This window comes from Aspergillus brunneoviolaceus, assembly GCF_003184695.1.
Source record: "Aspergillus brunneoviolaceus CBS 621.78 unplaced genomic scaffold BO95scaffold_115, whole genome shotgun sequence".
Classification (NCBI taxonomy): domain Eukaryota; kingdom Fungi; phylum Ascomycota; class Eurotiomycetes; order Eurotiales; family Aspergillaceae; genus Aspergillus; species Aspergillus brunneoviolaceus.
This window is the reverse complement of record NW_020290845.1, coordinates 20,776-44,269: the sequence shown is the minus strand read 5'-3', so window position 1 is coordinate 44,269 and position 23,494 is coordinate 20,776. Positions and strand designations below refer to the sequence as shown.

General features: G+C 52.0%; 8 protein-coding genes across 8 annotated transcripts; 4 read left to right on the top strand and 4 right to left on the bottom strand.

The window, feature by feature from the left end:
• The first annotated feature begins 1,442 nt into the window (after positions 1 to 1,442).
• On the top strand, positions 1,443 to 3,476 carry BO95DRAFT_425791 (sugar porter family MFS transporter). Its single transcript, XM_025584722.1, has 3 exons — positions 1,443 to 1,747; positions 1,805 to 2,943; positions 3,008 to 3,476. The coding sequence occupies exons 1-3, from the start codon at positions 1,678 to 1,680 to the stop codon at positions 3,353 to 3,355; spliced, it is 1,557 nt and encodes a 518-aa protein (XP_025436493.1). The 5' UTR covers positions 1,443 to 1,677; the 3' UTR covers positions 3,356 to 3,476.
• A 671-nt stretch (positions 3,477 to 4,147) lies between these two features.
• Positions 4,148 to 6,049, top strand: BO95DRAFT_457776 (putative amidase; the record flags this gene model as incomplete). The annotated part of the gene is made up of 5 exons (XM_025588498.1): positions 4,148 to 4,330; positions 4,415 to 4,536; positions 4,608 to 4,675; positions 4,736 to 5,001; positions 5,063 to 6,049. The coding sequence occupies 5 exons, from the start codon at positions 4,148 to 4,150 to the stop codon at positions 6,047 to 6,049; spliced, it is 1,626 nt and encodes a 541-aa protein (XP_025436492.1).
• Positions 6,050 to 6,846: 797 nt separating this feature from the next.
• On the top strand, positions 6,847 to 8,702 carry BO95DRAFT_401401 (HesA/MoeB/ThiF family protein). Its single transcript, XM_025583865.1, has 3 exons — positions 6,847 to 7,092; positions 7,203 to 7,416; positions 7,500 to 8,702. The coding sequence occupies exons 1-3, from the start codon at positions 6,873 to 6,875 to the stop codon at positions 8,497 to 8,499; spliced, it is 1,434 nt and encodes a 477-aa protein (XP_025436491.1). The 5' UTR covers positions 6,847 to 6,872; the 3' UTR covers positions 8,500 to 8,702.
• A 312-nt stretch (positions 8,703 to 9,014) lies between these two features.
• BO95DRAFT_477560 (putative 3-oxoacyl-reductase) lies at positions 9,015 to 10,367 on the top strand (the record flags this gene model as incomplete). Its single annotated transcript, XM_025589992.1, has 4 exons — positions 9,015 to 9,091; positions 9,158 to 9,673; positions 9,793 to 10,085; positions 10,323 to 10,367. Exons 1-4 carry the CDS (start codon positions 9,037 to 9,039, stop codon positions 10,365 to 10,367), a joined length of 909 nt encoding a protein of 302 aa, XP_025436490.1. The 5' UTR covers positions 9,015 to 9,036.
• A 1,801-nt stretch (positions 10,368 to 12,168) lies between these two features.
• Positions 12,169 to 14,441, bottom strand: BO95DRAFT_33591 (MFS general substrate transporter). The gene is made up of 4 exons (XM_025581935.1): positions 14,356 to 14,441; positions 13,872 to 14,284; positions 13,073 to 13,822; positions 12,169 to 13,011 (listed from the first exon to the last, which is right to left on the bottom strand). The coding sequence occupies exons 2-4, from the start codon at positions 14,121 to 14,123 to the stop codon at positions 12,259 to 12,261; spliced, it is 1,755 nt and encodes a 584-aa protein (XP_025436489.1). The 5' UTR covers positions 14,124 to 14,284; positions 14,356 to 14,441; the 3' UTR covers positions 12,169 to 12,258.
• BO95DRAFT_33564 (dehydrogenase with different specificitie) lies at positions 14,406 to 15,823 on the bottom strand. Its single transcript, XM_025581932.1, has 3 exons — positions 15,296 to 15,823; positions 14,904 to 15,244; positions 14,406 to 14,835 (listed from the first exon to the last, which is right to left on the bottom strand). Exons 1-3 carry the CDS (start codon positions 15,717 to 15,719, stop codon positions 14,689 to 14,691), a joined length of 912 nt encoding a protein of 303 aa, XP_025436488.1. The 5' UTR covers positions 15,720 to 15,823; the 3' UTR covers positions 14,406 to 14,688.
• Position 15,824: 1 nt separating this feature from the next.
• Positions 15,825 to 19,478, bottom strand: BO95DRAFT_33569 (MFS transporter). The gene is made up of 6 exons (XM_025581933.1): positions 19,230 to 19,478; positions 19,129 to 19,161; positions 17,715 to 19,068; positions 16,528 to 17,660; positions 16,118 to 16,474; positions 15,825 to 16,070 (listed from the first exon to the last, which is right to left on the bottom strand). The coding sequence occupies exons 1-6, from the start codon at positions 19,385 to 19,387 to the stop codon at positions 15,953 to 15,955; spliced, it is 3,153 nt and encodes a 1,050-aa protein (XP_025436487.1). The 5' UTR covers positions 19,388 to 19,478; the 3' UTR covers positions 15,825 to 15,952.
• Positions 19,479 to 21,526: 2,048 nt separating this feature from the next.
• BO95DRAFT_469223 (polysaccharide lyase family 1 protein) lies at positions 21,527 to 22,883 on the bottom strand (the record flags this gene model as incomplete). Its single annotated transcript, XM_025589430.1, has 4 exons — positions 21,527 to 21,865; positions 21,950 to 22,280; positions 22,339 to 22,464; positions 22,537 to 22,883. 4 exons carry the CDS (start codon positions 22,881 to 22,883, stop codon positions 21,527 to 21,529), a joined length of 1,143 nt encoding a protein of 380 aa, XP_025436486.1.
• Positions 22,884 to 23,494: the final 611 nt, after the last annotated feature.

Genomic DNA, 23,494 nt, shown 5'->3' with positions numbered 1-23,494 from the left:
TTTGCAGGGGAGAGGGCGGTAGAAATGAGAGAGGACAGAAGTCAAGAAAGAGAGAAAGAGGGAAATCTAGAAGGTGCAAGGGTAATGCACAGTACACACCATCATGAAAAAGCAAACTCTCCCTTTCCTGAGCCATGGCAATTGAAACATCACCTTTCTGACACATGCGAAGAACACAGCTACATCATGTTAATGTACTGTTCTAGAAGATAATTTTGACATATCATCCACCTCCTCGGCTCTTCGAGAAGTACGACGCTGGCAGCTTGTTACCATTTTGTAAGATTACTTAAATAAACGACCACGAGGTGATCTCAATAGATGGTAAGATAGATTCACAGACCTCTCGTAACGTCATGGCGCGATTGCTCAATTTGATGTGAACCCAGGCGCACTCCCACCCACACGATCAATCTGGCCGTCCGATAGCACATCTTCGTGCTCGCGTATTACGTGCAAAGACGACTTGTGCGGACCAAAGCGTCGCTGCTAGTGATTATGCAAGCGATTCTGCTTGGCTGTGGCGAAGGCAGTCTGACATTCAGTCTCACGAGAAACATAATACTGCGGGTCTACATGGAGCTTTTCGCCTCCCGAAGCACATTCGAGCAGACAATGAGGCGTCAGTCAGATATTCGGAGGACCGGAATCTTTCTGAACTGCGATAACAAATTCACCGGCAAGCCGGATCCAATCCCAATCCTTAACATTGTCAAACTCGGCTCGCCATTAGACAAACTCTTCACCACATCAAACGTGGCTTACCCTAAGCCACTGGGCGTGAGAGGAAACTCAATTAAATTCGCACATAATCAATGCCAGCCTGTGACTACCTTGCAATAATGCCAAGCTTTCAGCCACCTTCGCCTTCCAGGGCCTTTCCCTCGCAGCTCACCGGTAATCCCAGAACCGGATAAATTGATTATGAATCTCCTACGTTCGAGAGAAGACTCGGCTCGTATATAAGGGCCCTAGTCAGATTTGATCCAATGAAAGAGCAATGATAAGCCTCCAACTCTGGCGAGTACACCGACTTCTGCGTCACTCGGCTGGGATCAACGAGGTAGTCTCTTCTTACCCCTCTCCGGGGTCAGGGTGTGGACCGGATGTCCTGATGATTGAGTGTCATCATGGATGCACACTGGTCGGCAGACGGCGGGTGCATGCCTGGTTTATGGCATGATATTACCGTGGAGGTGCAGCTGGAGAAGCTGAACGAGTCGAAGAAATTGTGGTGGTGGCACTCTAGCGCGTTCAAGCGAGACTCATCAGTGGACGGAAAATCCCGCTATCACCTCCGCACAATTTCTCCGGATGTACCCACCATCCCCCGGAATTGCTCGATCAAGTAGATGGTGCGGGGAGGAGTTGGGGTCGCTTCTGCCCGCTTGCAACTTTCGTCCGCTACGCCGATGCTCTTTCTTCTCCGTCTGCCCTCAACTCGCCGCCCCCGACACACTATACCTGCTTGGCTCGGCTGCATGACGCTTATTTAGCTATGCGGATCCCATGTCTTAGTCAGTCTGGGCAACATGGCCCTATATAGCCAGACGACCTCTGGTTGAGATTTCCTGGACTTCTCTTGACTTGAGAGTTCTGAGAGGGAAGGGCCTGTGTCTTGTGTTGCCAGGATTCACCCATCGACTCACAACCCACAAACAGAAAGTCACTCTCAAAATGGGTCTCTTCAAGAACTATCGTATCTATGTCCTCACAGCGGTAGCCTATTCAGGCTCGCTTCTGTTCGGTACGTACTCTCCTGTCTCTATTCAACCTTGCCTTGACTGACCGTTGTGTGTGCCAGGCTTTGACACCGGTGTGATGGGTAGTGTCCTTGCCCTTGACAGCTTCAAGAACGACTTCGGCCTTCCCACCGATTCAACCGGTTTCGCGTCCGCCAAGAACTCACAAGTGTCCTCCAATGTTGTATCGCTGCTGACTGCGGGCTGCTTCTTTGGTGCTATTGCTGCTGCTCCCCTCAATGAGCGTCTGGGGCGTCGCTATTCGCTCATGATTTTTACCTTTATCTTCCTTATTGGAGCAGCCGTTCAGGTTGCCTCTAAGCATGCAATTGGCCAGATCTATGGCGGTCGTGTCATTGCTGGCTTGGGCATTGGAGGAATGTCCAGTATCACACCTGTTTTTGTCAGCGAGAACTGTCCTGCAAGAATTCGTGGTCGGATCTCAGGACTGTTCCAAGAATTCCTGGTCATTGGAAGCACATTCGCTTACTGGCTCGACTATGGCGTTTCTTTGCACATCAAGCCCAGTACCAAGCAATGGCGTGTTCCCGTGGCGGTTCAGCTAATCCCAGGTGGCCTCATGTTGATTGGACTCTTCTTCCTCAAGGAGTCACCGCGCTGGTTAAGCAGCAAGGGCCGTTTTGAGGAAGCGCTAGACTCTCTGGCTTACATTCGCAATGAAGCACCTGACAGTGACGCGGTACAGCAAGAGATGGCTGAGATTAGAGCAGCTGTCGAGGAGGAGGCATCCGCCACCGAAGGACTGAGTTACAAGGAGTTCTTGGTGCCCAGCAACCTCAAGCGCTTTGCTTTTGCCTTCTGCCTCATGTTCTGGCAGCAATGGAGTGGAACCAACTCCATTGGGTACTACAGTTCGCAGATCTTCCAAACTATCGGACTCAGTGCTACGAGTTCCTCTCTTTTTGCTACTGGTATCTATGGGACAGTGAAAGTTGTCGCGACTGCAATCTTCCTATACGTCGGTATCGATAGATGGGGTCGCAAGCCCAGTTTGATTGGTGGTGCTTTCTGGATGGCCAGTATGATGATCATCCTTGGGGCTCTCTTGGTCTCATATCCTCCCGACACGAACGCCAGTGGTGTCTCTAAGCCCTCCATTGCTATGGTCGTTATGATCTACCTTTATGTCATCGGCTACTCCTTTTCGTTGGGTCCGACCTGTTGGGTTGTTGTCAGTGAGGTAAGTTCTCCCCAAGTTTCTGCTGCATCTCAAACAGAGTGGCATAATTAACATGTGAGACTAGATCTTTCCTACACGACTACGTGCATACGGCGTCGGATTGGCAGCGACCTCACAGTGGCTCTGGAGCTTTGTGGTGACGGAGATCACTCCCAAAGCTGTTCACAGCCTTGGCTGGAGGACTTTCCTCATGTTTGGCATTTTCTGTATTGGCGCGGGTATCTTCGTCATCATCTTCGCCAAGGAGACCAAGGGCCGCAGCCTGGAGGACATGGACATCCTCTTCGGCGCGGTCAACGAGAACGAACGACGCGAGGCGGTGGAGCACACCATGCACAAGCAAGGCGCCACTCACATCGAAGACATGAACGCGGAGACTGTTCGTGTGCGGAACAGCCAAGACAGGGTCTAGCTGGCTAGGTCTTGTGGCTTGATTCCTTCCCCTGAATACGATTATGACTTTACCGCGGGGGCTGGATCCTTACATAGATATTAGAGGCTAGAGAGAGACTTAGAATATCGGGGCTGTTTACATGATCGTGGGCTGGCAGCTTGATAGAGGATACCTACACTTGCAAATATGAATTATTTCAAGCAATTCCAGCGTTCAAGCGTAGCATTTCTTTGCTTTTCCTGATCAGACTGATCCGAGACATCACAGCAGATGATCTCCCCCTGTTTCATACGGGCTCGCAGTAGTCCAAATGAGGTTCTCAATAGAAGAAACACTCAGAAAGTACACTTGATATGTAATGTTAGAAGCTTTCCTTGCTCGTGTCCATCCAGGTCACAAGTGATTACTCATGTTTCTGCACCAAGCCGTCCTTGCATAGGCTTGGCATCTCAGTGCTGGCGTCGCCGGTGTCAGTTCAGACTCCTTGAGTATGATTTCCGTTCCTTCCCTGACAGGTTCTGGAGAAGAAGGCCGTGCAGCAAAGCCACTCTTTCACTGACTAGTCACTCATGGTACCACCACCTCAGGAGTGCAGGCAGGAGCGGTAGAGACTTCCCTTCCGCAGCACGGGGCACTGTACAGTGCATCGATCCCATCCCCCAATTTACATATCATAAATGAGCTGTTCCCTTCTCTCCCTCTCTTCACCATTCCACCTCCAGGATATCGCTTCGAACATAGCGATTCGGCGTCGCGTCATTTGTGAGGCTTCTCTATCTGCTTTACTTTTTTTACACCTCATCAGCAATCATGCATCTCTGGCACCTCTTGCCTCTCGTGGCTTTTCCTTACGCTTGCCGTATCCTGCTTCCGGAGCACGGCGAACTGTCAGGCAATGGCCGGCCGGAATGCGACCTTCCGTCTCTGATCGACGCGACGGTGGATGACCTGCAAGAGGGCCTGAACAAGAGTTGCTTCACCAGTGTGGAATTGGTCAAGGTGCTTGTGGCCCTCAATTTCCTGGCTTCCCCGAAGTCGGAGGTCGTGGAGGCCTGGTTAACCGGAAATCCTGTTTAGGCGTACACGCTCCGAATCCATGAGGTCAATTCGAAGACGAATGCTGTTTTGGAGGTGAATGATGAGGCACTCAGTATTGCAGCGGCTCTTGACAGTGAGAGAAGCAGAGGGCAAGTTCGTGGGTAAGTCTGGTATCACATGGGGACTTCGAGCTGGGAATCGGGCTGCTAACTCTTGTGGGGTATGGGTGCAGGCCTTTGCATGGGCTGCCGGTCTTGATTAAGGATCTTATCGGGACGGGGGATCAACTCAATAATACAGGTACGGCGGATTGGTCTTGGTGGGCTGGGTGGAGGGACTGATGGCTGACTTCTTTTATAGGCGGGTCTTATGCTCTCCTCGGATCCAAGCTTCCTGCTGAAGCCACAGTGGTGAGTAAGCTCAGAGAGCAGGGGCTCATAATCCTAGGCAAGAGCAGCGTGTCGGAGTGGGCCAATTTTCGCTCCTTCAATTCGTCCAACGGGTGGAATGCCAGGCGAGGTCAGACGTATGCGGCCTACTATCCTGGGCAGGATCCGAGCGGAAGTTCGAGTGGGAGCGCTGTTGCGACTGACCTGGGGCTGGTCACTTTTGCTCTGGGTACAGAGGTAAGCTGGCGACTATCGACATGATGATTTGATACGAGCTAATTGCTTTTCGTTCTGACAGACTAGTGGCAGCATTTTGCTTCCCGCCGAGAAGAGCAATGTCATCGGTATCAAGCCCACTGTCGGTCTCACATCGCGATACATGGTCATCCCCATCAGTGAGCGCCAGGATACCGTTGGGCCCCTGGCCAAGACAGTCAAAGATGCTGCCATGCTGTTGCAAGCTATTGCCGGTGCAGATTCCATGGACAACTATACGCTGGCCTCACCCTTTGGCAACTACTTGCCCAGTTATGTGGATGCCTGCAAATTTTCCGGGCTGCAGGGGAAGCGCATCGGTGTTCCACGAAATGTCATCGCTTATTTTGAGCAGTCCGATGCCTCCATTATCCCGGTCTTCGAAGAGGCAGTCTCCATCATTGCGGGTGCTGGTGCGGCTGTCATCGATGAGACAAATTACACAGCGTACAGCGACTTCTCCACCAGCTCTATCCCAGCTTTGGTAGTGGCCGCTGATTTCACCTCAAATATTGCCACCTACCTGTCAAGTCTGACCGTAAACCCCAACGAGCTCCACAGCGTTGCAGACATTCGCCATTATACTCAGCAGAGTCCACCCGAGGAATATCCATCTCGTGACACGGGGATCTGGGACCAAGTTATTGCGGCGGGCTTGAACAACACCTCTCCAGGGTTCTGGTCATTGTATCAAGATAACTTGCAATTTGGCGATGAAGGGGGATTGTTGGGAGCACTGAGACGGCATGAGCTCGATGCTGTCATCTTGCCCACTCAGCTGGCCTCTGATATCCCTGCCATAATTGGGACGCCGGTGATCACCGTGCCGATGGGGGCATTTCCGAACGGAACACCGGTCCGAGCAAATGCACATGGAGATCTGATCGAGCAGGCGCCTGGGATCCCTCTTGGCGTCAGTTTCCTGGGACCCAAGTGGAGTGAAGAGGCGTTGATAGGTATGGCATATGCATTTGAGCAGCGGACGCTGGTTCGCGACCGACTCGAACGGTACATTGAGCCGCTCTTTTGAGCCAGTGAAGAATGTCTATTTCTCATAGTAATCTGCCAGCCTGTCAATATGAGCACCGCCCTTTTTGAAGTATGCTTAGCTTTAATTCATTAATGTAATGGGTTGCACGGCTGGGTAATTTAGGTATCTGGCGGGGGCAATCGATAGCGATATTGCGAGCCATTCTGATGATGTTCTGCTCAGGCAGCTTAAAAATAGCCTAGTGCATGAGCATTGGGCTATAATTCTGGAGCACGCATGTTGAAGGCCATAAGCAGCGAATTTTCAAGATCTGGTGTTATGTTTAGCCTACGATGCATAGTCAACACCTGGGTGGGTAACTAGACGCCTCGGGCAAGGGTGAGACTTGTAAGCTCGACGAGAAGCGATCGACGCAATAAACAGGCTTGACGATGTTCCCCATATGTCAAATATCGTAGTGATGTAGCTAGTGCTGAATATCCCAGGCTTTTAATACATAATTCCAGGATCATCTTCCCAACCACAACATCGGTAGAGAGCAATCTGGTTAAATCATGCTGCCTCAGGCATACTGCATTATTCTGCCACGGGGAGCTACGGGCGGTCAGGGACTGAACAGTTTCCTCGCCGAGTTTTGGCCGGCTGTTCTAACCACTTTTCTGCCATTTTGGGGCGGTCAGGAATAGAACAGTTTCCACCCACCGAGTCTCGTCCGTGGTTCTCCAGCTTTGGCCGACCGAGCCGCTACCACCTAATCTGGTTTAGCCCGTATGGCTGATAAGATCAAGCAAGTCTGCGCCGCGGGCTGAGTGCCTCGGCTGCAAAGCAATCCATAACCTCGATAGCCCCTCCTGCTCACTTGATGGAGGATCTCGAACAGACCTGCGCATCGCTGCGCGCGCAAATAGCTGCCACAGAGGCGCAGCTTGCCGGTCTGAAACGCGAGCTTCAGGTCGCAGAGCAAGCTGCACTCAACTCACAGAGTCAGCATACTGACACGGAGGAGAGGCGATGGCCACTTCTCGCTGAGGAGTACCGGCGTTATGGGAGGCAGATGATTGTGCCACAGCTGGGAGTACAGGGTATGTGTAGTCTCTTTTTCTCTCCACTCTTTCCCTTCAAGTTTACTCTACGATGTTCGATCTGGAATGTTGGAGATGCATGTGGCTGACCTGGGGGCGTTGCGCGACAGGTCAATTGAGACTCCGATCGGCGAAAGTCCTGATTGTCGGCGCAGGTGGACTGGGATGCCCGGCTGCGATGTATCTTGCTGGAGCTGGCGTGGGGACACTAGGATTGGTGGACGGGGACACCGTTGAATCGTCAAACTTGCACCGCCAGGTTCTGCATCGCAGCCGAAACGTGGGGAAGATGAAGGTGGACAGCGCGATTAAGTATCTCCAGGAGTGAGCTTCGCCCGTCTAACCGCTCTGTCACGAAAATGATTACACAACAGTTGACTGACCCATTATGTTTTGCTTCTTGCTAGATTGAACCCTCATCCCACGTACATCGCCCATCGAGCGCATCTAGCACCCGACGCTGCAGCGGATATCTTCAAAGACTACGATATCGTACTAGATTGTACGGATAACCCCGCGACTCGGTACCTAATTTCTGATACGGCCGTGCTGTTGGGCAAGCCGTTGGTTTCAGCATCCGCCCTGAGGACGGAAGGACAACTGATGGTACTGAACAACCCGCCTCGACCTGCGGGCGACGAAACCGGCGGACCGTGCTATCGCTGCGTGTTTCCCCGACCCCCACCAGCGAACACGGTCACCAGCTGCGCGGATGGAGGCATCTTGGGGCCCGTGGTTGGGACGATGGGCGTCCTGCAGGCTCTGGAAGCCATCAAGGTGATTACGGCCGACGACACGCGGCCCCCCAGCCCTCCGTCGCTGCATATCTTCTCCGCGTACTCTACGCCTTTGTTCCGGTCGATCAAGCTGCGCTCCCGCCGCGCCAACTGCGCGGTATGCTCTGCAGAGGCGACCGTAAACCTGGATACGGTGCGTTCCGGCACCACGGATTATGTCTTTTTCTGCGGCAGTGCCGATCCGGAGATGCTGCTCGCGCCGGAGGAACGGGTTTCGCCGCTGGAGTACCGGGAGCTGCACCCTCAGTTGTCGGCTGCAGAAGAGAGCAGGCAGCCGACAATGATCGACGTGCGGGAGAAGGTGCAGTTCGACATCTGCAATCTCGAGAACAGTATCAATATCCCGATCTCCACGATCCTGGCATCTTCTGCTAGCAAGGGTGATGACGCTGCTGCCCAGCTTCCATCGTGGGTGCCGGCGGAGCTTGCTGCTGCGGACTCGACGGACCCGATCTACGTGGTGTGTCGCATGGGCAACGATTCCCAGATTGTAGTGAAGAAACTGAAGGAGCTGGGACTGGATCGTGAAGGGCGACGGAAGGTTGTCGATATCCGGGGAGGCTTCCGCTCGTGGAGGGAACAGCTGGACCCTGAGTGGCCTGAGTATTAGACTGGTTCTGCGTCTCGATGGAGAGGCCTCCCTTCTATCTTTCTAGAGATTTGTTTACCCCGAGCATCTAATGATTTTTTGGCCTTCACAAGAAGCATCCATGATTAGACTGCATGTTATGTTCGGATATACTCGCGGCTGAAAAGTGCGCATTACTACAAACAAAAGAATCTCCGAGATCAAATCTATCGAGTCATACAGAGCTCAATTCCAGCAACTTTCATCAAATTCGAGATTCTTCTATGAATCGGTATGATGCCTTCGTATGCTCGTCAGCCACCTGCGCTGTTAGGGCTGCTGACGGGGTCATAGCGGGCGGGCTTAAGCGCAGCGACGGATTTTACAAGCCCGTGGCTGACGAGAGCCATGACTATACAACCGAGCATCAATAGCATCATCCACTTTCCGGCAGATAAATAGCACTTTCCCTCGACGCTTGTCCTCAATTCCAGTTCCATCTCAGAGCAAGACAACAAACCAACAAACCAACAAACCAACAAGACAATTAGCCAAAAGAAAAACACATCCACACTCACAATGGACGGACCCAACACCAAGCCATACCACATCCCCACCGACGCCGTCTGGTTCAGTCAGTGCCCATCCCCTCCCTTCCCATGCGATACAAAAACCACAAAAAACTAACAATCCCCCAAAGTCACCGGCTGCTCCTCAGGCATCGGCCAAGCCCTCGTCCACCACATCACAACCCACCACCCAACCCACCGCGTGGTCGCAACAGCCCGCAACCCAGCCAGCCTATCCTTCCCAACCACCAACGCCAACATCCTCCCGCTAGCCCTCGACGTGACCTCCCAAACCTCCATCGACGCCGCCCTCCAGAAGACCCTCGCCCACTTCCACCGCATCGACATCCTGGTCAACAACGCCGGCTACACGCTGGTGGGCGACACCGAAGCCGCCTCCGACGCCGAGGCGCGCGCCCTCCTGGACACCAACTTCTGGGGCGTGGTGGACCTCACCAAGCGCATGCTGCGGATCATGCGCGAGGACAATCCCAGAAGTGGTGGTCCGCAAGGCGGCGTGATCCTGAACGTCAGCTCGATGGGCGGGTTCATCGGGTTCCCGGGGAGTGCGTTCTACCACGCCAGCAAGTTCGCCGTGGAAGGGTTCACCGAGGCGGTGGCGAGAGAGGTGCCGGTGGAGTGGAATAGTGAGTTTCCCCGGTTTTCAAAGCCTCAGTCTCCCATTTTTCCATGGTGGTGTTCCGTCCGCCCTGCGCAACGCCAGCTAATCTTGTGTGTTCCCATCAAGTCCACCTCAGCAACATAGAGCCCGGCGGCGTGAAGACCAACTACGCCACCACCAGCCTCAAGACCATGGTCAACGGCCGCCATCCGGCGTATGACCACCCAGGGTATCCGGCGAATGCGCTGTTGGCGTATATGAGTCAAGAAGAGAATCGGCGGGCGTGGGCGGAGCCCCAGGCGGTCGTGCGGGCGATTGTTGAGATTGTGAATCGGGGGCGGAGGATCCCGATTCGGGTGCCTCTGGGTGCGGATGCGTTTGGGATGATTGCGATGGAGTTAGAGAGTATTCAGAAGGATTTGGAGGAGGTGAGGGAGGTGAGTTTGGGGGTTGGGGAGACGGAGCAGTTGGATTCGATCGGGTTTTTGCAGAGGGAGTAGTCCGGGTCTTCTGGGGGAGGGGGGTTGTGGTTGGGAGGTGAGCTTTGTGTATATATGTGTGGTCTTGGTGCTTAGGTCGGAGAATGGACTAATCCCATCTTATTGGTGCTTTATTCGTGCGGTGTTTGGCAGTATAGGCATAGCAAGATAGATCAAGTGTACTGTCTCGATTAGCTGTACGATGCTGTAGATCTCGAGGCTGTAAGTGTGATCAGCTGAAGTGGCTTGGGATCGGAATCCTGAGGGTGGGACAATCTCTACATGACGGAAGGTGAAGACCAGAAAGAAGCCTGAAGGTGCAGCAATTCATCTAGGGTTACCTAGTGAATAGCACCGAGAACAATCACTTTACCAATGGTCACTGTGAATAGCTTTCCGCTTCCTGGTATATCCGTATCGGAGTGACTGCGCCTCGATTGCTCGACTAGCCAATTCACTTGAATCTACTTAGATCTCTGTGTAAATACCTATTGCAGCAGTCTATGCCTGTAAAAGTAACAAGTGTATTCTCCATCCCACCCTTACGTCCGCGCTAAACGCAGTCTTGACCATGAATATACCGTGTCCAAGAAATCAAGCATCAATCATCTCCCTTGGCTCGAGTTCGAGATCTCATTCGACCACAGCATCACGCTGACCCAGATGAGCCACCGTACTATCAGCCTAGGATCAGTCGTATTCCAATCGATTACCATGTCCTCCACCCTCGAGTCATTGGGTAGCCTCTAATCCTAGAATTCGAGCGTGTTCTAGGACGGGTGGCAGTGCCACCAGAACAGAATTTCGAGCTCCCCAGAAAAGTTTTCCTGGAGCTAACTGCTCATTTTTTCTAACTGTGCAGGTGCATAACAGTCTACCTAGAACTGTCTAGTCTAGAAATTGCTTGCGGTATTCTCAAGTGTCCTATCCTCTGGGCACATACACACACCATGGGAGATCCAGACCCGTTGGTCAGACCAAGGCGCTGGATCGATCTTCTATACGTCACTCCAAATCGCATGAAGCAACCACATGCACGCACGCTCATAAGAAGGGTGTCCTCGACAGGACATGACAGTCTGTCTTCGTTATCTGCAGAACTTAGAAGCGAAAGTAAGAACTGAGCCCTTCCCCTTCCTCTTCTGCGTTTTGTGTGCAGCGCCAGCCCTAAGGCATCCAATCCACTAACAAAGCAAAACCAGTCCGCAGGCCACAATCTAATCCTTCCCTCTGCCTCTTCTCCCCCTCTCAAGAGAAGATCCGTCACGAGAAACATGACCGACTCCGTATCTGCCCCTTTGCAAAGCCTTCTCAACAAGGTAGATATCAACACTATCAGTACTACAACTACGGCTACTACTATCGCCACCACCACCACCAGCAGCAGCACGTGCGCTGCATCCTAAAGCCACTCTCGTCCCTCTTTCGGCGCTCGTGGAGTCAAGAGAGCGGGAGTAGGGGGGCGCCATTCGCCATTCTCGGTGAATGAGAAGGGGCTTGACGTGCCCATGCGGCGGTGTGGCTTTGCCTTAGCTGGTTGAAGTTAAGGAAAGGGGATGATGTGATGAGGAGGAAGAGAAGGTGGCCACAATGGTGGTTGAGAAGGATGTGGATATGGTAATTATCAGGAGGAGCATAAGAAGAAAAGAGAAGTAGAGAAAGGAGAGGGAGGTGGGTGTCCTTCTTTGGGCTATTGCTCTTTGGTGCGAATGCAATTCTAGGCATCGTGCTGTAATTGTTTCTTGTCGTGCTCTGGTTTTGTAAGTCTTTGTAAGTTGAGGCGATACTCTACCTACGTTGGATTTGTTGTTTTTACTATGTCATCTTATATGGATGTGTCTTGCTTCGCATCTGGAATGAATGGTTGCTTCGTTTTCATTGTTGTGGTGTCGACAGCCTAGGGCCAGGACTCGTAGCATGGAGAACAAGAAGAACAATGTCATTAGTATAGCATTAGCAAAAGTAGCAACATGAGCTACTTGAACCCACCACCAGAGCTCACTGTCTGGCAAGGACCCCAACCATCCAACACAATGACCAAGTACACCGTGTAACCTCGAACCAACCTAACCTTCTATCATTTCCAACAAGCCCTTCGGAGTACAAACCGACTGGCAAACACTCTCAGAATCTACCTCGCAAAGCAACTGCATAACCCGCCTAGAGCCACCACGCCCAGCAGAACCCTCCACAAAGCCTGCAGCCCATCCATGTACATCCCGCGCAGCACCGCCATCTCGCCCTCATTTCCATTCTTGCCCCCACTATCACCCATCATCATCAGCAACATCATCATCATCATCGACGAACCACCATCATCTCCTTGGGTCACATTCCCTCCCAGCCCCAGGATATCCACTCCCTTTTGGTCGCCCATCTCCCGCACCACCTGACCCAGAACGATGGTCCCGCTCACCGTCACCGCGATACACATGCCCCACGTCCGCAGGATGGTATACAGCAGCATACCTCCCTTGGAGACCTCGGTCTGCGGCTCCCCGGCGTTGCTGGTGCTGGTGCTGTCGGATTTCCAGCGTCCGGAGGGGCTGTGAGATCGTGGTCGGTGTTGAAGGCAACGATGGTATCCAGACATCAAAAGAGCGTGACTGATCCCTGTAGCCAGGAAAATAAAGACCCAGGCTTGGGGCGGGGTGTGCATGTCGAGGGTGATGAACGCACACGAGGCTAGGAGGCCGATGGCCCAGCCGGCGCGGATGAACCAGCGGAGGGTGCGGGGGCGGTGCAACCAAGACCATCTGGAGACTAAGAGGAGGGCGGGTAAGGATGGAGCGGTGACGGTGAGGAGGCTGAGGCCCGATAGGGTCGGGGTGAGGCGTTGGATTAGGATCAGGTACATCGGGAGGTTGAGCAGGTGGGAGAGGAGCTGGGGTTGTATGTATATTAGCTTCACTGGTGCATGGTAATGGGGACTTGGGGGCACGCACCGAGAACCCATGAAGGAAGCTACTGAGGTACATCATCGCTCGAGGCAGACACTGAATATCTGCTGCGATGAAGATCGATCGCGTCGCCCAGATGCTCTCATAGAGGCCAACCAGCAGAACCACGCCGGCTCCGAGGCAAAGAGGCACGAGGACCCGCCAGCTCGACCAGGGGTAGAAAGTGCCGCCCAGGCTTAGCCCGATGAGCAGGCAACCCATCCCCACGAGGCTGAGAACGACGCTCAGCCAGCACATGCTGCGGAGTTTGCGCATGGAGATGCTGCGCCGGCCACGCAGGTCCACGGCAAATGGAATTATGAGGAGCCCCAGTGCGCAGAACGCAAAGCTGGCGTAGAATGCCCATATCCTGGAGGTATAGTCGCCGAACAGTCCTCCGAGAACCAGGCCAAGCATGCTTCCGATGACACGAGCCCGAAAGAGATACCCAGAGTAGTGGGCCAGGTACATGTCGGGGATAATGTCAGCCATAACCAAGATCGAATATGCCATCACGGCTCCTCCTCCAATCCCTTGCACAAATCGCCCGGCGATGAGGCTGGCTAGGTTCATCGAGCCGCTGCAGACGCCCGTCCCGGCTGTCGCGAGCACCACAGCGGAAAGGACAATAGGACCAGTGCCAATCAGGTCCGTGAGCATGGCAAAGACCGCCTGGCCCGTGGCGCTGGCGATGAGATACGAGGCTTCAATCCAGAGGATCCCGCCCAGTGCTCGCTCGAGCGTACTCGATAGGCTCTAGGGAAACGATTTAGTCAACGCAAAGCATACTGTCGTCCATACGTACTGGTATCAGGGGTATCACGACAGTCACGTTCAGAGCGTCCATTGTGACCAGCAAACAGGCGGATATGATCATCAGCCATTCCTTGACGTCCGGCTTCCATTTTGTCCGCTCGATATTGGCTTCGAGATTATTGTCATGGTGGCTTGCCGGGGCGTCGATGTTCTCAACTAGGTTTTGGACGCATCGGCCGCTGAACAGCTGCACGTCGCAGCCATTTTTATCATGGCTAGAGTCAACATATTCCAAGCCCATTGTCGGTCGGTGCTCAGAGTCTTTTGAACCTCCGTGATTCAACTAGAGCTCATAAGGCAGCCGAGTGCGACACGGAAAAAGACGTCGAGCACATAGGACGACAGAGCATCCCATCATCGTGGATAGAGGGGAAGTTCGTTGCATCATCATCTAACAGAAGACTAATGCAAATCAGTCAATCATCCAGAATTCTATTGCCTTGATGGGTCCGACTATATCAGTCAATACATACTAGCATACTCCAGTATGCAAGGGGGCAGCACAGAGCCGCGAGGAGCTGATACGTAACGCGTGCTGTTGTTGTTAGCCCCCTAGTTTCGCTCCTGCATGAGGAGCGGTCATCGTGCAGTTCTAGCCATAACTTAGACGCAAAAGAAATGATATTGGGGCGATTCGCTCGAAAAGGGCATTCCGATCACCCAGGTAGTCGAGAAGTTCCGCATCTGGATAGCTTCGCTTTCCCTTGTAGTATTGGTATGCAGGCACAGGTCACATTGATTATCACCTCGGAACCAAGAAGCCAAGAAATAGGCGGCAGCACATTCACACATGGAAGGGAGGGTGTCTAATGATACTTGGGGAGCACATATCCCCCTATCTCTTGGAAAAATTGCATCGCGGTGGTCATAAAATTCGCAACATCCTCCCCAAGCCATGGCGCGAGCATTCTTGTCCTGGTGGATTCCATCTCACGAAGATAATTCCCGGCAACCTGTCAGAATGAACCTTAGTCCCGGCAAAGCCTCCAGAAAGAACGTAAGAGCTCAGAAGCGCACTCACTAGAACACAGGACCCTTTTCGACTTGAATCCATTGCAACCTGCCCAATCATGTCTGCCACACGCTGTGGTGTGTTAGCTTCCAGACCTGCTTCGAGCCATTGCTCTGAGAATCCGGCTGTGATTCGTGTCGGGGTGAAAAATGGAGCAACGGCGTTTATGCGGATGCCGTACTGCTGCGCAGTGGTCTGAGAGGCACGAAGCAACCCCACGCTTCCATGTTTAGAAGCGACATATGCCGCTACGCCAGTGCCTCCAAAATACCCAGAGGTAGATGCTAAAAGCACAATAGATCGAGATAGGTGATGTTTGTTCCTCATGTGGTGCATCGCTAGTCTGAGAGCTGTCGTTCGTCAGTAGGGAATGACGTGATGCGCGGATCTCAGTGACCTACTGTTCAGGGTTCCTTTCAGATTGATATCAATCACTCGAAAGCCTTCAGTGGACTCTCTGAGATCGCCATTCTCGTCAACATTGTCGAGATCCAGTACTGGATGTGACTCCATCACCCCCGCGTTGGCGATGACAATGTTGACCTCTCCGAAAATGCGGACGGTCTCGTGGAAGAGCGTTTTCATCTGCTCCCAGTCAAGGACATCGGCAGCAACAAAAGCTGCCTTCTCGGGCCAAGAAAATGTCTGGATAAGTGCTGCGGCTGTCCCTTCGAGAGATGCCAGATCGGAAAGGATGACATTTGCACCATGATGGTTAAAGAGTGTCGCGGTAGCGGCTCCTATCCCGTTTGCTGCTCCAGTTACAATGACTGTCTGGCCGTCTGCCTGAGATAGCAAGGCTGGCTCGATCTTGAATTCCTGCATACCGGTCCTTGATGGTAATGTGTTGCGGCTCGGATGAGGTTGGAGGAGGGCTGAAGCGTAACTGCGGGGTTGTCAGGAAATAAGCAGCCATCGCCGGTTAAGCCGCTCCCTGCTGATCTTCAATAGCCTGCCTCATACCGTATCATATCTCGCACGAACCAAAAATATTATGTACTAATTGAAATTGACTCTAGTGGGAGAAAAACTTGATTATATATACCGAAAGCCTGAAATCAATCGAGTTTGTCCAGATCCGAGACTCTTGACACCTCAGCTGAGGATTTGGCGCTGTGCGCAGTGCTAATGGCATGGAAAGAGAAGTCCAATTCTCCTACCAATGCTTTCACATCTCTACTTTGATTAGCATGATACAATAGTGAATCAAATGGTCTACTCACTTCATCAGTCTTTCCACGTCACCAACAATGCATCTGGTGGAAATCTGCAGCACTGAGAAGGTAGCAAAGCCAGGCTCCGCGATATGTCTCAAATTCAAGATATCTTTGTCCAGCGCCTCAAGTCTCTTGGAAAAGCTGTACGGACGGGGAGTCTTGAGATATGGCGGCAGAGGCTGTTGATTCGTGATGCTAGCTGAGAGGAGACAGAGAACGGACGTTACCTCGTGCGTCGTCACTCGAGCGCTGGCTACCAGTCTCCTGAAGTCATGAAGCCAAGCTGAGTCTGATTCATCATCATGCCCAAGTTGCAAGAGGGTGTCCGACGCGTATCCCAGAAGACTCAGATAGCTGACGATGCTGTATACATAGTCAGAAGGGTCGACACCCGCATCAGAAGCAGGCTAACGTACCTGTCAATGCATGTTATGATTGAATCATAACGCTTCTTGGGAAATCTTCCACCGATTGGGACTTCCCATTTCAAGAAGCCGGAGTAAGTTCGCAAACTGTTCAGCATGAGCATCTGCTTCGAAAACACCTTGTTGCGGGCCTTGAGCAGTCGCCGCCCTGAGGAGGTTTTGATCGCCAGATCACCCTCGTCACCTCGCATCCGGGCGGACACGGTCTCGTGGATGACAGAGTAGTAATTTGCTAAAAGATACAAAGATGCCCCCAGACTTTGGCGAAGAGCAGAATGCTCCGAGATCGGATAAGGGAAGAATGTCCAGAAGAAAGCAACGGCAATACCCCCAGCCACTGTTGCAAGTCTATATGGTGCTAGCAGATAGATGGGATAGTACTGCTGTCCATTGGAGGTGGCCACTGCCTCTCCAATCTTGCGAACCTCCAGCTCGTACCCCACTATCATGGAAGTAGAAATGATGGTAATGATGCCAATGATGCGGAAGCGGAATTGCTTGATTGGTACATAGAAGACGCAGGTTAGGAAGATGAACAGGAAGACGATAATTCCTGGAGTCTTCTTGCCGGGGATATACCAAGCCAGTAAGCTAAGCACCATAGCCATGACTGTGCCCAGAATACGGAGAACAAAGCCGAAGATGCTCTGACCCGAGGTAGGCGACATACTCAGATTGACCATGATCATGGCCCATACAAACCTCTGCTTCACGAAGAAGCTTTGAGTGTCATGAAGAAATGCGACCACAGCCACAGTCATCGTGGCACAAGCTACGCGGAAGCCATAGGCAGACTCAGGTGAGCGGAGGGCGGAGGGAATCCGTCGAAGCTTGTCTCCAAATCTTTGCAGTTCATTCTCTGGGGGTAAGTGTTCGGGGTCTTTTCGATGTTTGTATGCTTCGCCCAGCTGAAGAATATTATTCTGCGAGCTGATGTCACCACCAAGATTATCATCTTCGTGGGTATCTTCCGCTTTGAAGGCGCTTACGACCCACTTTAACAGGCGCTTAGATCCTGGTATGATGAGCCGTTTTCTTGACAGTTTTCCGCTCGCACGTTTCTCGTCGGCAAAGTGGATGAAATCCTGAATGACATGACCGGTGGAGCTGAGAAGTTGTTCCATCTATACAAGTCAGCAAATCGCGTGGAACACCAGACAGCACAATGCCCTACGTACGTAAAGAATTAAATACAGCTGTCGTCTGCTCCGATCTCGTCCAACGCCTGAACTATCAGAAGGTATATCATCGATATCGAGGTGAACGGAAGAAGGGTGCTCAAAAAAGTCCGGGGGGAGGGTGATCCCTTTTTCTTCACCCCAGGCCCGCAAAGCGATGCGCTTGGCCGCCTTGAAATCGCTTAGCTTCTTTGCATAGAGGGCAGCAAAGGCTTTTTCGCCAGGTTTTGGGCTTGCGTTCGCCTCCACATCTTCCGATTCTTTCGATGTAGTTGATGCTTTGGGCGGTTTACTGAACTCGAGAACGTACGACACATGCTGAAGGCCTTCATCAATGGTATCGATCATAGACCGGAACGGATCATGCACAGCCCGCATGATATCGTTCCATTCCTGCACAACGCGACAGCGTATATCCTCTGGAGCGCCAGGATCGATCGGCTGGTTCCACTTGTTGTAATCAGATAGACGCTGGAAGATGTCGACCACAAAGCTTAACCCCACAACAGGAATCATAGCTTGGCGCAGCTGTCTGAAAATTGCTTGAAGATCGTCCGGACCAAGTTTGCCGATGGCGAATTCACGCTTTGCAAATGTCAGGTCTCCGTGGATCTTAGCATGGAGATCTGTGAGTTTCTGGCAAGCCGATCGAATAGCCGCTGCCTCTGGGCTGTAAACCTTGCCGCTCTCGGTCATCTTTTCCACTCGAGAGTCGTAGGTCTCGGCCCGCCCAAACATATCCTCGCGCTCTAGGGATTCAAAATACGATGTGTGGGCTCTGAGAGCGCCACGCAATCCGTCGATATAACCTCCCATTTGTTTGAGAATGATGCCGCGAGTACTCTTGGGCAGAATGAACAGGGACACACCTGTGCAAATGGCTAGCCCTGTCAGACAAGCTTCGAGCAACTTCTTCACCAATGCAATTGCTGCAGTCATGGTTCCTAGACGGGGGGCATAGGTGAACGTGACATTGGCAACAATGGAATAAATGATCACAGGGAATTGAAACTGCTGGAATTTGGCTCTGAAAGTGTGGACCACATAAATCTGGAAGAAAAGCCAGACTCCACTGACTGCTGACGCGGAGGCATTGTACGGGACGGAGGTGGTTGAAGTAGCACTCGATGTCGCCGACGATGTCGCTGAAGATGGCTCTGAGTGTTCTCGGGCCTTGATACAGCAGTACATCATGAGCAATGCGAAAGCGGAGGCCACGCAGACTGCGAGGATGTCCAGCACCATCATCTGAATGAATTTCGCGCGCGGCATAATGGAGAACCCCAGGACAGAGATGATAGCCACTAAATAGCCAACGGTGTTGAATTGACCGGACACGACATCTGATTGATACCTATGGCTTATTAGTTCTGGTGCTTATAGTCATCATAGAAATGCTGGTAGGCAAGCATACATAGCTACGCATATCGTGGGTGGAAGTGCTCCCCTGTTGCGAACAACTGCATTTAGCTTCAACGCACATTATCTGATATACGAGGATTTGGTGGGACATACTTCATCATAAGCAGTAAAGTGGGGATGTCCATATTTAGCTTACCCCAGATAATCTGGGGTAAGCTGAAAATCCTCGTCCATTTTCGCTTCTTGGGGCCATCATTTGTGGCCTGCATTGATGGCGAGGCGGCTGCTTCGGCAGCGTCCGGGGCTACCATGTCTTGGGCCAGTCAGTGGTGTCGGTCGCAATGTCTCGATGTCTCTGTCTCTGCTCAGGATGCATTTCACGGGGTGTTTTGATAGTCACTCCCTCTATTCTCCCGGGCACACGTGATCTGTCAACCGATGCCGAATCCGGAGACGGGAAAAGAAAGCCTGGAGCTCTGGATTGTGGAGGACGATGATTGAGGGGATAGAACGGACAACTTTAACCTGCAAGGTTAATGAGACAGCACAGGAAATAGATGCAGGGGAGAAGGTTGAAGAAAGTGTAATCGATTTTGTTGAGGCGGGATACGAGAAGGATGACTCGGTGAAGATAGAATTGAGAGGGAAGAAGGATTATTTGGTGGCGATCGGCGCTCCGTTACTTGACTTGGAAGGGGAGAAAGTATCGTGCATCCGCGGTCACGGCTCGTCAATGCCGCCTGCCCACGGACTGTGTATTGATCTTGAGCCTACTGTTTACCAGTATATATGCAATGACCGCGGGAAATCAACATTTTGTGTCAAATAGGCAGGCTGCAATGTGCAAGAACCCGCCATCCCGTCGGACTATTTCCGACCCACTTGCAGCTTAACCGCATATGATATCATACACTCACGACAGAGGATAATTAATATTGACACCGGCTGCCTTTCCTATGGCACCACTGCTAAGCCTGCTTAAAGAAGGCGGTAGCACGAGCCCACTAGCCTGATTAGGAAGTGCATTGTATCTTATATATATATACACTTACAGGCGGAATGGTAAAAGCGGCAGAATCGGTCTCACGTGGTCCTCGCAGCCTTCCCACATAGGAGATCGATGAGATTGGGCATGTCAAAATTTCTGTGGCATGTAGGAAGGCTACGAGGACCACGTAAGACCGATTCTGCCGCTTTTACCATTCCGCCTGTAAGTGTATATATATGTAAGATGCAATACACTTCCTAATCAGGCTAGTGGGCTCGTGCTACCGCCTTCTTCAAGCAGGCTTAGCAGTGGTGCCATAGGAAAGGCAGCCGGTGTCAATATCAATTATCCACTAGTGAGACAACCAAAGTTGTTGCTACGTATTTGACCCAGCTTCGAGCATCTTTCACACCCGATTCCTTGATATATCTTTCTCTCTAGCATCACTTATAGTTCAAGGAAGATGAGTCTTCATAGTTTACTCCTGGAAAGTCTACACCTTTGGGCACAAGACAGGCTATTGAAGTTTGTGCTCGAGCCGGGCGGCCTCGGATGTCCGCTGCCGGAATTAGAGCAAGTTAGTTTTATCCGGTACTGATCCGAAATCATCGGATCCCAAGTCGCGGTGACCCGAACTTTCCGCCCTCGTCATGCTCCCCTCGCCGACACGTACCTGGAGATCTTATGCTTGGCGGACAAAAACAGGCAATAATTTGCGTATTGCTTGCGCATGAGGATTCAGATGTCGTTCTGCACCATCATTCTTTTATGTTAATTCCGTGATAGTTGAGCGGTTTTACCTTGTCTTGCTAATTTCACTCGTTCTTGCGGGTGGAACGCGAGTGTACGATTCCCCGGGGGGAATCGTACTTAGTACGATCTTTTTTATCGTACTTTGTTTGATCTTTTTTGTTCTTGTTTTCCTCCTATCCGCAAGTTGGTTGCCTATACTTCGAGGAAATACGACCATAACAAGCGATAAGTGATCTGTGAATTTGTCGGGGATTTGGATGAGTGGTAATTTCAGCTACGTGAGGCTATAGCGAGGAACTAGCAATATGGGCTGAGCAGCCTGGCTGTCGAGGGCTTAGGGCTGCCAACAAGAAGCGTAGCCCTAGCAGGCAAGGCCCTTTCTAGTCCTCCACAGTAAATGCTCTTCTTCGAGTCTCAATAAATCGATCAATGTCTTTACTTTCTAGGACTACTGTTATTAGTTATAGGTCTACGTTTACTAGCAAACTACATATAGCAAGGCGTAACGTAACATCCTTCAAGAAGTGGATTAGATCGTCGATTCAAATCCTAACGTAGAGCCAGAATTCGAGTCTCCTGTATGAAGAGAATTAATTACACGAAAGGTAAACGTTTCCCCGGAGCAGCGTCGTCAGCTGCTACTGTTTCAGCCCCTAAGCACCATCCCAATATCACTATAGCAAGAAGAGAAACCAAGCTACCTTCTCCTTTACAGCTTGCCCTGACCAGCGTTGGCGGTAACGCTGGAGGCGACGGAGGTGTAAGCGGAAGCAGTGGCAATGTTCTTGCCGGCGAAGTTGGTGAGGAAGGCAGTGTCGGTCTCGTCGAGAGTGCCAGAGCTGCCGAAACCGTTGATGACACAGGCACGGCCAAGGGAGGCAGTGCAGGAAGATCCGGAGGAGGTGGAGGGGACAGAGAACATCTGGCCGTCGACGGGGGTCTCGACAATGGTGTCAACGTTCTGGAAGACGTTGCCCTCAGCAAGGATGTAGGCACCGGACATGACCTCGAAGGCGTGGCCGGTGTTGTCGTACCAGTAGTTGTTGACCTGTCATTGGTTAGCCACAAGCTCTACAGATCACCGAGATTATGCTAGTGATTGTCGAGAGGGAGGAGGGTTGGAGTGACGTACGGCGTGGACGAGGGTGTTTCCTCCAACCTTGGGGGAACGACCGCTAGTGTGGTAGATATAGTTGCCCTTCAGGGTGACCATGTCGCTGGATCCATCGAGATAAATGCCCCAGTATGTGTAGCCGTCACAGGTAGCAGAGTAGTCAGTCAAACCGTCGATGTAGTTGTTGGTGATAGAGACACGGTTGTCGGCATCAGTTCCAAGGACGATGTGCTGGCGGCCAATGCGAGCGGTGGTCACGTGATCGATCCAGACCATATCGACATCGTCAAGAGTGATAGCATCACCACCCCAGACGTACTTTTCGTTAATGTCGGTGATGGCGATGTTCCTGAGATGCATTGTTAGAGGGGACCGCCTATCTCAAAATCGTATGATTGGAGACGTACTGGATGATAACGTTCTCAGTACCGCTGACAAGACGGAGACCCTTGCCCTTGATGATACCAGTGCTACCGACACCAACGATAGACTTGTTGGAGCCAACAGTAATACCGAGAACACCAGCGTTGTCGCTAGAAGGGTACAAGTGTCAGAACGATGCTCTATCAAGATAAATTGATGGTGGCTAGAGCAAAATCACTTACTAGCTCACGGAGACGGAGGGAGCATCAGGCTCGTAGTTCGTGCACCAGTCGTTCTGGTTAATAGCCACCTGACACGCACTTGCCGTTCCCCAAGGGGCACATCCAGTGGATGTAGTGGTACCCTCAGTGCCGGTGAAGTCGAACGTCTTCTCGAGAATGATGACGCGGGCCTCGCTGTCACCGAGGTAAGAGACCAGCTCGTCAGTGGTGGAGGGATACACGGGAGTAGCGGAACCTCCTCCGGTAACGCCCTTGGCGAAACCCTCGGCAGAGCCGGAGACTCCAACAGCAGCGGCGGAGCCGACAAGTCCAGCGACAGCAGCGCTGAAGATAGCAGTGTACTTCATGTTGGATTGGAATGACAGAGAACAGAGATAGAGAACCAGCTATCTGAATAGAAAAAAAGGAAAGACTGAGAAAGAAGGACTGAAGTGAAAGAGGGAGAGAAAGAGGGAAAGAGTGGAATGAGAGAGAAAAGAAACCTGATGGAGGAGGGATGCTCCAGAGGACTTATATAGCTGGAATTCCGGGAATCATGAGGAGAAAGCCACCATCTCCAATCTGATGGAGCAGAGTCAAGATATCGAATGAAATTGAACGGGTGATCGAGGTGAAACGACCAAGTCCATTTTTGATTAGGAGCTAAGGACTCTTGCACAAATGCGTCAATTCTTCGTGATCAGTCCCAGACTTGGCGCCGGAGGAGTGACCGAGGCCTTGCAAGGAAATCATGGAGTTTTGGAAAGGTTGAACGAACCAGACCGTGGGCTGATTCAAAATGGGAAATGATAAGCAGCAGCAGCCACATGGTTTGTCCATCACCACGGAGAGAACCTCCTGGTTCATAGCCCATGACCACGGCGATCCACTGTCAAGGGGCGGCCGGTAGCAGATGGGAACTGGCGCGATAGAGGCGTTAGACTGTGGAGCATCCCGGGTGATTTACGATGTTTCATGA